This window comes from Euprymna scolopes, chromosome 42 (assembly GCF_053919585.1).
Source record: "Euprymna scolopes isolate OS-2025 chromosome 42, ASM5391958v1, whole genome shotgun sequence".
Taxonomy (NCBI): domain Eukaryota; kingdom Metazoa; phylum Mollusca; class Cephalopoda; order Sepiida; family Sepiolidae; genus Euprymna; species Euprymna scolopes.
The window spans coordinates 68,533,342-68,548,710 of record NC_136523.1 but is presented as its reverse complement, the minus strand read 5'-3'; the positions used below and the strand labels follow the sequence as shown (position 1 = coordinate 68,548,710).

The 15,369-nt window shown below is 35.6% G+C and overlaps 1 protein-coding gene across 1 annotated transcript in view; it reads left to right on the top strand.

Moving 5' to 3' along the window:
- The window catches only part of LOC145267177 (uncharacterized), an 84,690-nt gene extending 69,964 nt beyond the window's left edge, over positions 1-14,726 (top strand). The window contains exons 2-3 of the mRNA XM_080123238.1: positions 9,094-9,279; positions 12,021-14,726. Of these exons, the coding sequence (XP_079979364.1) occupies positions 9,094-9,279; positions 12,021-12,292 (458 nt within the window). The 3' untranslated portion in view covers positions 12,293-14,726. The remainder of the gene's footprint in view (positions 1-9,093; positions 9,280-12,020) is intronic.
- Positions 14,727-15,369: the final 643 nt, after the last annotated feature.

The following is a 15,369-nucleotide window of genomic DNA, read 5'->3' as shown; positions in this document are numbered from 1 at the left end:
ACGCAAATACGCATACATACAGACACATACATATGTACATTTCTACACATCCACATACAGACATATGCACATACACATATATATAAATAATGTATATGCAGACATACATGCATCTATATGCAGACATACACACACATACATACAATTCCTATACATATATATATATACATATATATATATATACACACACACACCTAAATATATACATATACATGGAGATATAGATCCCCAGTAAGAAGTAGATGTACATATACATACATACATACATACATACAAACACACGCATGTACCCATATACACGTAAATACAATTACATAAATGTACATGTTCATAAAAATATAAATATATAGACATGTAAAGACATATGTATATTTATACTAAGTAAATAAAGTAAAGTTAGGATTAATACATAGATAAATACACGGGTGTAGTTAATAATGTGAGATTAGGTAGACGCATTGTAAGATATGTTCAAAAAACATGTTATTGGTTTAATATTTAAGGGTCTGTATTGATTTTCTTTGCTTATTGGATAGGGATTAAGTTATGTGTCTAGAAAAAAAATAGGGATCTATCTAGATCCCTAATTTTTTTTTAAGTAGGGATGAAGATAGGAATAGAGATAGAATAAATTAATAGATTGAGAGATTAAAAAAAAGAGGATATAAAGGTTTAAAGGTTATAGATTAAGAGAGTGGTGGTTAAGTTATAATGAGTCAGGGGTTCTTGTAGTTCCATTAAGTTCATATATATATATATATATATATATATATATATATATGGGGTGGGCTCCTAACATGATGCTTTGGTCAGTGGTTATGCTTAACTTTATTTTCAGTGTCAAGTGTATTGTGGATATAGGCATATATATATATATATATATATACAAACACATAGATGTATATAAACTCAGATATAGCTATACCTGCATACACACGTTCAGCTATGCATACACATAGATATACATATATATATACAGACACTCTAACACCCAGATGCACGCATACACATACATGTGCACATAGATATAGATATACAAATATACATTCATGTATATACACACGACCCATGAGCACATACATCCATACATGCGCACATAGAAACATATACATAAACACATATAAGGATATATATATAGACCCAATCCTGCCCACACATACACATACATATACATATGAAGATACATGTACAGATCTCTAGTAAGATGTAGATGTACATATACATCCATCCATCCATCTATCCATCCATGATGATTGATGATTGCAACAACATCTTGTCAGACGAGTGCCACTCCCCCAGACAAAGTCCATAAGCCCAAATGCCTGAGGGAGTATCTATACACAGATGATGTTACAGAGTCTTAGCTTTGTACGACAGCTAAGTCTCTCTCTCGGTTCAAAATGTTGAGATCCAGCAACAAGCAAGAGCAAGATAGCCAGCAACAAATCAAACTGCAGACCAGCTTAATGCGGGTACTGGTCTTCCGCTTTATGGTTTTTTAAATCAGAGATTTGCTTCTCCTAGAAAGGTTGCCTTCACTACGGCTTACGGGAGCCCTCTCCACCCCAACACATATATACATACACACAAATATACACGGTGCTAGTTGGCCGTTGACCCCGAAAAAGGATTCATTCGCCCTTTGGAAGGTCTTGTTTTTAATCCCTCTGGGAAACTAGCCGCCCTCCTCATCAAACAACTCTGGTGGGGGAACCAGTTTAGTCGCCGGTGACCCGACCATGAGGCAGGTAGTACTGGGTTACATGGTACCAGTAGCACATGACATGACCTGACATAAAATCCATACAAACATACATGCACACACATGTACCCATATACACGTATAAATAACTATATAAATATATATATTCGTAAAAATATAAATATATATATACTAGCATTTCAGCCCGGCGTTGCCCAGGTGTTTGGAGGTGTATGCTGAGCAAAAAAAAAAAAAGAGTAAATTTTTTTTTTAATTTGACCCCTACTATGACCCCTTAAAATTTATAGTTTCGGGCTCAAATCACTTTATTAAATTAGATCCAGGTTCAAGAAACCTATATCTAAAATTTCAAGTGTCTAGACCCAAAATTGTCGGAGGAGTTTGGTAGAGTTCTTAAAGGTCAAATCGTTGAAATTTGACCCCTTAACAGCCAAATTTCTGGCTGACACCCGTCACATCGATTTTCCCAAATCTCAGTACCCGGTATTTCAAATTTCGAGTCTATAGACTAAAAATTGACAGAGTTATTGCGTAGGGAAATGTACACAGACAGACAGACAGACAGACAGACAGACACGTTCACTTTTATATATATATATATATATATATATATATATATATATATATATATATATATATATATATATATATATATTGATAGAATATATAGATATGTGTATATCTATACTAAGTCAGTAAAGTTAGGATAAATAAATAAATAAATAATAGTGCCTCACTACTCTCTGACCTACAACCATCCAAAATGGAGATTATCAAAAAATCTAGGAAAACAGTACTAATCAGCCAAGACACCCAATGGACTAAGAAGAACCAACCTGGATCATTTGACCTCTCAATAGGATCTCTGGATTCAGCAGAAGCGACCGACCTAGTTGGTCTCTTCATTCTATATAATATCATAAAACCTATGGATAACAAAAACATAGGACTATATAGAGGCAATGGCCTTATCGTAGTTGAAAATTCAAATGGCCTTAAATGCGAAAAATTGAAAAAAACCTGAACTAAAGAAATGAAGAGAATAGGTCTAAAACTGGACATTAACTTTAACTTTTTGATATAGCTCTCAACCTCCCAAATAGCTCATATGAACCTTACACTAAAGACAATACTTACCCATTCTATATATACCCACTATCGAACCACCCAAAACATATCATTAAACATGTCCCCTACATCTATCGAAAAAAAGCCTTAGTACTAATTCCTCTAAACTTGAAATATTCAACAAACATAAAACATTTTATGAAAATGCCCTTAAAGAAAGTGGCCACCGAAAACCATCTTTAATTGCATTGAACCTAATTCATCTAATACCTCTAACAAGAAAAATAGGGCCAGAGAAATAATTTCGGTCCCCCCCCTCAACATAATGGTTAAAACGAAACTAGGCAAAAAATTCTTTCAACTAATAAACAACCATTTTCCACCCAATCACACACTACACAAAATATTTAATAAAAACGCAACTAAGCTTAGCTACAGCTGTACTGATAACCTAGAACAAATAATCAAGAAACACAATAGGAAAATACTTAACAAGGATAAAAACACAAATAACACTAGCATAAATACTTGTAACTGCACCAGCAAATCCGAATGCCCACTTAATCAATAGTGCCTACAAACAGAAGTAGTCTATAAAGCCACAATTGCACCTGAAGAAAACCCAAACGACAAAAAATACTATATTGGCTTGGTAGGCACCTCCTTTAAAGATATACTTAGAGTACATAAATGCTCCTTCCCAAACCCCAACCACGCTCACAAAACCTTACTAACCTCCCAATATCTAGATCTAATCCAAAATAACCTTACACCAATCATTATGTGGGAAAGCCTTAAAAAATCTAACATATGTAAATCTTTAGACACCCCATGCCTCCACTGCCTGAACGAAAAACTTTTTATATTCAGTTTTAAAGATAGAGACAAATTACTAATTAGAAAACATGAAACCACCATAAACTGCCGGCATTGCAAATCCCACCTCCTTAGCAATTATACACCTTTCTGAACCATCCTTCAGACCGCTCTGATCCCCATCTGGCATCCATTGAAATGGATGGCTCTCGTCTTGAAGAGGCTCCATGTTTTGACAAGCTTCTGGGTTTGACCTTTATTCCAATGGACACGTACATCAAGTCTGTTGCCAGGGACGCTGGGAAAATGGTAGGATCCTTCTACCGCTCCAGAAGATATCTCACTACTGATGCAATTCTCTATCTGTATAAAAGCCAAGGATGGAGTACTGCTGCCACATCTGGGCAGGAGCTGCTAAAAACAGCCTATCCTGCCTTGACATAGTACAAAATAGACTTCGTGGCTTAGTGGGGGATGCCCTTTTCTCTTCCCTGCAACCTCTCTCCCACAGAAGAGACGTTGCGAGCCTGTCTTTGTTTTATCGTTATTTACATGGCAGGTGCTCGTCTGAGCTCCAATCCCTCGTCCCCCCTCGCCAATCTTTCATGAGAAACACCCGTCTGGCTGAAACTACTGTCAATAATTTTCCCCACTCTTTATCTGTGCCTAAATCCAAATGTAGATTCCATGAGCAAAGCTTCTTTCTTAGAACTGCACGCCAGTGGAACTCACTGCCGCTTGCCTGTTTTCCACCTGACTACAACTTCGACGTCTTCAAGTCCAACATAAACAAACTTCTGAAAAACTACCCCCTTAAGTAAGACACTCTATCAAAACCCCCAATACTAATGATTACTACAATACTATCTCACTGATTACTGTACACGCAATAACCCTTATCCCTGAGTGGCCTTCGGGCCTTGATAAGTAGCCACCCCCATGTAAAAAAAAAACATCCTTTTGGACCCACTGAATAATACACACAATACATCCATCTACCACATACACCCAATTACTGTAACATCAACACAACCAAATCCTCTTACTCCACCCTCCCCATACCCTATATTACCTTGCCCATCTACACATTCGTCTACCCATGAATCCTACTACCCCCCCCCACTCACTTAGTAATTACTACTAAAACTCTCCACATTTATATGGGTGTATATATGTTGCAATTTGTATGGATATCTGTATGTATGTATATATATGGACTTTTTTGTGGGTATGTCAGAAATACTATTATCTTTAACACATCTACTTACTTATCTGCATGCATGCATGTATCTTCATGTGTATATGTATGCGTATGTGCGGCATGATTGGGTCTTTGTATATATCCTTTAGTGTGTTTATGTATATGTTTCTATGTGCGCGTGTATGGATATATGTGCTCATGGGTCCCATGTATATACATGAATATATATTTATGTATCTATGTCTATGTGCGCATGTATGTGTATGTGTGTGTACGAGCCTTTTTCAAGTCTCACACAAAACACATTCATATTTCAAGCTGTCATATACATACGCGCACACAAACATACGCGCCCACGTCCACACATGTACACTTATTCACGTTCGCGTACATACACTCACATTCACGTATATATACACACACACTTACGTACACACATGTACTCACACACGCGAACACGATCACGCACATGGACGACGTCACTTCCGCTTTCTAAGGAAATACACATGCGCAAAATACACTCTGGAAACGAGTATAAAAACAAGGCGATAAGCTGTTTCTCTCTCTTTGGAACCAACTCTCAACTAGAGAGGTTGGGCGAACAAGCCGCGCGCCGTTTCGGCGCGCGCACGCGCACCTCACGCCCACTTCCTACTATGTATGGAGCATGAGCTAAAGGCTTTCTCACCCTTTCTCTTTCCACCTACTACTGGCCACTAAGAACACCTTCGCGTCGCTGACTACTAACTGATGACAACTCTGATATCCTCTCCTTTGTCTACACGCTGGACTACCATTCTCAATTTTCCTACAACATTTATTTCTCTTCCCACGCGCGGACATGTTATAACTAAAATGTTCATTTCTTTTAACAGCAAATAAACGACATTTATCTTATCCATTAATTGTGTCTTTGTTTCCTTCAATTCCCATTCGTTTCATTATTATTTTGTAACGGGATTGGGGTATTTATATATCCTAGTCCCCTACATGTGCATCTGGGTGTTAGTGTCTGTATATATATGTATATCTATGTGTATGCAGGTGTGTCTGTATCTGGATTTATATGCATGCATGTGTTTGTATGTGTATATATGCCTATATCCACAATACACTTGACACTGAAAATAAAGTTAAGCATAACCACTGACCAAAGCACCATGTTAGGAGCCCACCCCATATATATATATATGAACTTAACAGAACTACAAGAACCCCTGACTCATTATGACTTAAGCACCACCCTCATAATCTTTAACCTTTAAACCTTCATACCTCCCTTTTAAATTTTTTTTTCTAGACACTATAACTTAATCCTACCCAATAAGCAAACAAATCAATACAGACCCCTAAATATTAAATCAACAATTTTTGATATTTTGAACATATCTTACAATGCACCTACCTAAGCTCGTATTATTAACTACACCCGCTTATTTATTTATTCTTTATGTATTGTATGTATGTATGTATATCTACATGTACATCTTGCTGGAGATCCGTACATGTATCTTCATATGTATATGTATGTGCGGGCATGATTGGGTTTATATATATATCCTTATATGTGTTTATGTATATGCTTCTATGTGTGCATATATGGATGTATGTACTCATGGGTCATGTGTATATACATGAATGTATATTTTTATATCTATATCTATGTGCATATGTATGTGTATGTGTGCATCTGGGTGTTATTGTCTGTATATATATGTATATCTATGTGTATGCATAGCTGAACGTGTGTATGCAGGTATAGCTATATCTGAGTTTATATACATCTATGTGTTTGTATGTGTGTATATATATATATATATATATATATATATATGCCTATATCCACAATACACTTGACACTGAAAATAAAGTTAAGCATAACCACTGACCAAAGCACCATGTTAGGAGCCCACCCCATATATATATATATATGACCTTAATGGAACTACAAGAACCCCTGGCTCATTATAACTTAACCACCACTCTCATAATCTATAACCTTTAAACCTTTATATCCCCTTTTTTAATCTCTCAATCTATTAGTTTATCCTATCTCTATTCCTATCTTCATCCCTACTTTATCTAGATCCCTGAATTTTTTTCTAGACACTATAACTTAATCCCTATCCAATAAGCAGAGCAAATCAATGCACACCCTTAAATACTAAACCGACAACATGTTTTTTGAACATATCTTACAATACGTCTACATAACCGCACATTATTAACTACACCCGTGTATTTATTTATTCATTAATTTATTTATCCTAACTTTACTTTATTTACTTAGTATAAATATACGCATGTCCATATATATATATATATACATATATATATATATACATATATATATGTATGTATATATATATGTGTGTGTGTGTCTGTATATGTCTATATATTTATATTTTTATGAATATATACATTAATGTAATTGTATTTACGTGTATATGGGTACATGTGTGTGTGTATGTATGTGTATATGTATATTTCATCTACTTCTTACTGGGGATCTATATCTCCACGTATATGTATATATGTAGGTGTGTGTATATATATACATATGTATATGAGTATGTATATGTGCATAGGAGTTGTATGTATGTGTATGTATGTCTGCATATGGATGTATGTATGTCTGCATATACATTGTTTATATATATGTGTATGTGCATATGTCTGTATGTGGATGTGTAGAAATGTACATATGTATGTGTCTGTATGTATGAATATTTGCGCGTGCATTTGCGTATGTATTAATCTTTAACTACCTAAAAACAACTCATTGTCAACTGATATGAACAAGTCGACATGGCGATTCTAAATGGAACCTTTTACTTGTTAAACACATATGACACTTACACAAACGCTTTATCTCTCTCCCTCTCTTTCTCTCTCTCTCTCTCTCTCATCTACTTCATATACCTGGCTAAACAACCAAAAAGCAGTCAAAATTTTAAAACCTAAAAATTGAAACTCCTCTCCCCTCTCCTCTCCTTAACCCTCCTTTTTTTTTCATTAACATCCTCTCTCCCCTTCCCTCTTCCTGTATCCATATATCTCCACCCACGCCTACCTGAATCTGCTACCCCCCCCCACACCACACACACACACACTACAACCTAATGTATTTTAACCTTCAAAACTTAAATATTGTCGATACCTGTCTCCTCCCCCTTATTATCTCTTAACCTCCTTTTTTTCTTTTTTTTTTTATCTAAAACACTTCTTCCAAATACTAACAACAATCATTTCTGTAAGGTCTGACGAGGCTGTTGGATCGTAAACATGGTCCAACATCCGAAACATATGTAACCAAACGGATAAAACGGTAATAAAAAAATAAAACATATATATATATATATATATATATATATATATATAGCAAAAATGGTAATTTGTAAAAACCTGAAGAAAGTGCTCAATACTAAGCAGATAAAACGGCAATAAAATAAAAATATATATAAACGTCAATATATATATATATACACACACACACACACACTCAGGGTGGAACGATAAAATTGTCCCCTAGAAAAAACTGCATGATCCCATTTCCATTTGATGAAAACTGGTTCTCTTTTTCTGTTGCAGGCCACCTACTAATTGGTCAGTTGTATACAAATCCCAAGAGCAATAGGAGCTTTATATCATGTCTGAAAGTGACACAATGTTCAATGGATCGGAGATGTACTGCTGTATGCTTTCTACTGATCCAAGTTATCACAACAGGACCATTGCCAGCACCCTTTAAATGCAAATCTGGAACGGTTTTATGCTTGAGGCATCGGATGATTTATGGTTATGGCCTTTGGATGTGGTTTCCAGTGAGGGCCACATTATGCCAACTCACATCTTTGAAGTCGGTTTGAAAGTCAACACCTGAATGCGCTGAAGAGTGTGCAATCAGGTGGGTACTGGCAGACCCTGGGTGTGGCAGCAGCCGACTCAGTGCCGGCTCACAAGTCTGAAGAAACTAAGGCTTGGTTTCAGAAGGAGGGCTACGACTTTGTATCCTTCTTTCACAGGCTTCCCTCCTCCTCCAACCTGAATTTCGTTTGGTCATATGTCAAGAACATCACCAACATGACTTCCCACAACACCAAAGCCAGCCTGATTGCCACCATTGACACTTATGGAAAAGGCATGCTCCAAGTTCTGGGCTCGTTTCAATAGCAAAAAGTAGATCTTTAAAAAATTTTTTAAATCATATTAAAGACTAATGATGTCTTGACGCAATACAATTTTTCTATTCGTTTCTTTCAAATATTTTTTTTTTCTTCTTCAGTTCGCCGTGATGTGCAAGTAATGAAACTGATGAACTACGAGTTGTGGATTTCCGATGTTGTTGTTTTATCAATGGCGATCGCTTGGGGTTTGCTCACAATTGGATTCACTTTCTACAACCTTTTCGGAAAACCTATTGAAACGCTCACCGGACCCTTTGGTTTGTACGTCTGGAACATATGCGCTCGTAAGTAACTTTTCTCTTACTCAATGTATATTATACAGGGTGGTTAGAAAATCGATGGCATAATACTCGCCGTGTAAAGGAGCCTCTTTTGTGGAGGTTGTTTTTTGAACAGCATCTAAGCTGAGGTTGCTAAAAAAATAGTTGGATCAATCTACCATTTCAGAAAGAATTCGACTCTTGATGCAATCCTCTACCTGTATAAGAATTATCTGATCTTCCATAATAAATAATACTCATCTCAATAATGAATTCCAATTAACTAAATAATATATATACCATTCGGTATGGACCCGACCATGGAAGATCAGATAATAAACGTGGATTTATAAGACCAAAAAATCCAACCTTGATCGCCCTTCGGGGCCCGTGGTACAGTTGATAGAGATGTTGAATCTCTACGGTGAGTACTGTCTGAAGATAGTGGTTTCAATCCTATCCTAAGCCGGCCAGGGGTTTACTTGGCCAAACGGGGTGAGACAACAACAACTATGGAAGGCAGTAATTACTGAGGATGCAGTTGTGAGATTCGGAATTCCTATCCTGTTGTGGTTCCCACCTGATGAAGGCCAGAGGAATAGTTGGCCGAAATGTCATGAAACAACAACTAAAAAAAGATGAGGATGATAAATAAATTAATAAATAATACTCATCTCAATAATGAATTTCAATTAACTAAATAATATATATCCCAGACCTTTCTTCTGAACCCCACAGCTTTTATATTTGTTAGGTGTCAATTTAAAACAAATATATGAAATATAATTTTATGCAATAAATACTTGGTTCATCAAGAATCATCTTGTAAAGTTAATATTAGCATATTTTCTTTACTAATGAAATCACATTTTTATGAAATCACATTTTTATGAAAGAAATGCACAAATTAAATGGGTTCATCCTAAGAATGAATATACTTTTGCTATTTCAGGCTTAGTCTTTTTATTCAAATTTGATTTTTTTAATTGGAAGTTAAACTCTTCAACTCTGAAGTTAAGAGGTGTATTATCAATGGACCTGAGGTCATCTAGTCAGCATCAGACAAGGCCAAACTATTTACCAAGAACTTTGCAGCTAATTCTACCCTATGTGACGAAGGCCATCAACTTCCCATATTTCCTCCAATAACACAGAACATGCTATGTAACATACAAATACCTGTGCATGAGGTCGCAAAGCCAATCAAGAACCTTGATTCCAGTAAAGCAACTGGTCCTGACGGCATCCCAATTATAGTGTTAAAAAAGCTTCAACCTGAACTTGCTTCCATACTTACACAACTGTTTAAGCATTGTCTTAAGGAGAAGTGCTTTCCAACACCCTGAAAAACGTCATCAGTATGCCCTGCATTTAAGAATTCAGGTGATAAGTCATCTCCCTCTCAGTACAGACCAATAAGTCTTCTGTGTGTCATGAGTAAGTTGCTGGAATCCATATTAAATAGAGAAATAGTCAACCACCTCAGCAAAAATAACCTTCTTAGTGACATGCAATATGGTTTCCGTTCTGCAAGATCTACCGTAGATGTGCTAGCGGTTATATCTCATAGGATTAGTGAATTGCTTGACAAAGGCTTCCTTTCTAGGGCAATTGCTCTTGACGTATCAAAGGCCTTCGACAAGGTATGGCATAAAGGCCTACTTCACAAGATTTCCAGCTACGGTATAACTGGAAATGTTTTCTCTATCATTAAATCATTTCTCTCTGATAGGCTCATAAAAGTAGTGGTCGATGGACAAAAATCAGAGGCCTGCAGTATTAATGCTGGAGTCCCTCAGGGGTCAATCCTGGGCCCAACTCTTTTCCTGATCTACATCAATGATCTCCCTAAACACATACTTAAATCATTCGTTGACATCTATGCTGATGACACGACCATCTACGGCAACACATCAAAGGCTGTAAATGATGATGTTCTCTCTGATTCTCTCTCCTCTGATCTTGAGCGTGTGGTTCAGTGGGGGAAGAGGTGGCTGGTTACCTTTAATGCATCTAAAGCCTAGCTCCTATCTTTACATCATCAACGCTCTGATCCCCATCTGGCATCAATTGAAATGGATGGCTCTCATCTAGGAGAAGCCCCATGTTTTGACAAGCTTCTGGGTTTGACCTTTACTCCTGATCTGAAATGGAACACGTACATCAAGTCTGTTGCCAAGGTCGCTGGGAAAATGGTAGGATCCTTCTACCGCTGACAGAGTACAAAATAGACTTCGTGGCTTAGTGGGGGATGCCTTTTTCTTTTCCCTGCAACCTCTCTCCCACAGAAGAGACGTTGCGAGCCTATCTTTGTTTTATAGTTATTTCCATGATAGGTGCTCGTCTGAGCTCCAATCACTAGTCCCCTCTCGCAAATCTTTTACGAAAAACACCCGTCTAGCTGAAACCACTGTCCAAAATTTTCCCCATTCTTTATCTGTGCCCAAATCAAAACGTAGATTCCATGAACAAAGCTTCTTTCTTAGAACTGCACACCTGTGGAATTCTGTTCCGTCCGCCTGTTTCCCACCTGACTACAACCTGGATGTCTTCAAGTCCAACGTAAACAAATTCCTGATTAACCGCCCCCTTAAGTAGGCATTTTTATTAAGTCCCCACACTAACGTATTGTACATGCAATAACCCTTATCCCTGAGTGACTTCCAGGCCTTGATAAGTGGTGATCACCTTGTAAAAAAAAAAAGTAATGCCTCCTCCCTCCCCGGGTGATTTTTGTTAATTGATTCTATTTTCTTTCATTTCAGTCATCTGTACTTTGATTGCCGTCTTTCTCTTTGTGGCTACATTCTACACAAGTATTAACAATACTGACATCTTTACAGAAAAGGACTACAATGCTGGTTGGCGTTCCAAAAACCTTGCCTCTCTCGATTGGTCGTTCTATATCTGTATTGGTGCTGTTGGATGCTTCCTCATTAATATTTGGTTGCTTGTTCTGTCTAACGAACACCGCCGAGCACCCACATATTCAGCTTCTGCTCCTCAGAAGCCATTGGATGGTGTTTTAATGTATTAAGATATTCATCTTCATCAAATTGATCTCCAAACTCCAAAAACTGTCATAATTAAAAGTTTGAGCAATAAAATTAAATTAAATCAAGTAAATCAACACAAAAAAAAAAAAAGTTTTACATTTCTCATCAAAATGCCTCACACAAACTGGACGTAAATTCGTTGGATAATAATTGAATTGAACCAAATGTCAAATGATATCAGATTCTTGGAATGCAAAATGAAAGAAAACATTGATTTATATAGTTCAATTTTTGCATGATTTTTTGGCACGAGGATTTTCATTCTAATTTATTTTGTCTTCCTTTCGATTCTCTTTATAAATGCTAATATTTCAATTTTTAAGAGAGATTTCAGCCGATACGACCTCTGACCTTTTTCAGGTGTAATTAATTTATTTGTAACAAGTTCTGTCGTGCAACGGATAAAAGTGCTAAGTTATAACCAGTTCTAAGTCTTCTGGGAGTTATAGGTTCAATCCTCACTACAAACGATACTAAAAATATAATTAAGAAAAAAAATATATAATTAAGAAAAAAAAATATAATTAAGAATTACTTAAGATCGAGTAACATGTGTGACAGGATGAGGACAAGCTACTCCTGTGCATTAAATAAAAATTCCTTACAGATTCCCAAATTTGATATGACAATCTAGAAAAGTTAGAGGTGACATGATTCAAAACGTTATGTGAATAACATCTAAATAATCCAACAAAAAAGTTTTTGCGATTATTTTAAATTATTATTATTATTATTATTGTTAATTTGTTTTCTTGGTTTGTTCTCATCTTGCATATTATTCGCACAATGCTGTGGCCATAATTTCTGACTTTCTTCAGGTGCACCCAACTCAGAAATCTTTATGTCAAACTCGTGAATTAAATTAAGAGTTTTGTTTAAACTTCTCTTCAGATTTCTGAGTTCAATAAGATGCACCTGAATAAGATCGGTGGTTGCATCAGCCGAAACGTTGTTAAAATAACATCCAAGATGAGAAAAGTAGCCCGAATAATTCAAATACACATTATAATCCTCATCTAAAAACTTAAAAACAAAAGAATTATTTCTTTTCTTTTTTTTTCATCTTGAGCTGCTTCCAAATTTTGAGGGGAGTGCTTCCAAATTTTGAGGGGAGTGCTTCAATCTTCATGAAACCTTCATGATGAGTCATGCAAAGAAAGTATTTTTGATGTTGATGATGATACAACAACAAACATGATGATGATACAACAACAAACAACATGATGATGATACAACAACAAACAACATGATGATGATACAACAACAAACAACATGATGATGATACAACAACAAACAACATGATGATGATACAACAACAAACAACATGATGATGATACAACAATAAACAACATGGAAACTCGGAATAATTGTAAAATTATATACAAACAAAATTTACTTGTGCAAAAATGCAAAATGTTGTACATCTTCCATTAAAAATGACAATAAAAAATTAAGTTTCGCCAGTGTTCACATTCATATAAAATGAAATCTAAAAAGAAATAAGAAACAAACAAAATGTCTGAAACTGAAAAGTAAAAAAAAAAAAAAAATACATTGCTCGTTATTATATTGCGGATTATTGGAGGATCAATTCCAAAAAGTAAAAAAAAAAAAAATAAATATTTTTTATGATTTTAAAGAAATACTAAGTTAAAAAGAAAAAAAAAGGAAAAATCTGGATTCTCATCTAATTCATAATTGAAAAAATATGAAAACTCCATAGTTTTTTTTAATCAAATTTGCTTGGATAATGATTTGCTGCGCGCACACACACACACACACACACACACACACACACACACACACACACAATTATAGGTTAATATATTTAACACATTTTTAAATCTCAGTTCAGAAATTATTTCCCCATTCATTAGTATATTATCAATTTGTGTTTTCAATTCAGTTTTCTTAATCGAATAGCAATTACATAATTGTTCTTGAAAATGATTGCAAAGTTTACATTGTTTGAAACGGAAACAAATTACAAGGCTGAATGTTACGTTCAAATGTTTGCTGTCTGATGAATAAATTGAAAGCAAAAACTACAAAATTCGATAAATGACTTATATCCGAAAACCCTTTTATCTTTTAAACAGAATAAAAAGCTTATTTGTTCAGAAACATGCACATGTATAAATTGTTCTGAAACCACATGGTTTAGATATCTTTTAAAGATGTGTCAAATGTATTCACCTAAACTTATCAAAAAGCTCTAACTCATCTACCAAGCAAACTATTGAACTAATATTTATCGGCAGTATTGAATATGTGATCCAAAATTAATTTGTTTAATAACTCACAATTTTGCCATGTATGTGTATATCCTGATAAATTATTTTTTTCTTGATTTAAATTAGTAAATAAAATAAGAGATGTGTGAAATAAAATAATTCTATAAAATTTATTTAAAAATATTTGTTTTATGAAATGTCAAAGGAACTGTCATCAAGAAAGCCGACTAATGTCTTAAACAAATATCTCTCTGCCTTTTAGATTCTCACACCTGCCATTCTACAAAGACACCATTCACCAGTGTATGAAGCATCGTTATCACATACAAGTCTTTCCCTCTTTGACAAAATGCAATTCGAATATGCATTTCCATTATAGAATTAGGATTAATCATTCTCATATTTTCATGATAAACGTCCAGATTAATTCCATGCATATGTTTCTGCTTTTGCCTGCATACTTTAAATAGATGCTGAAGATATGACCATCGATAGGCTCATAAGAGTAGTGGTAGATGGACAAAAATCAGAGGCCTGCAATATAAATGCTGGAGTCCCTCAGGGGTCAATCCTGGGCCCAACTCTCTTCCTGATCTACATCAATGACCTCCCTAAACACATACTTAAATCATTCGTTGACATCTATGCTGATGACACGACCATCTACGGCAACACATCAAAGGCTGTAAATGACAAAGTTCTCTCTGATTCTCTCTCCTCTGATCTCGAGCGCGTGGTTCAGTGGGGGAAGAGGTGGCTGGTTACCTTTAATGCATCCAAAACCAAACTCCTATCCTTACATCATCAATGCTCTGATCCCCATC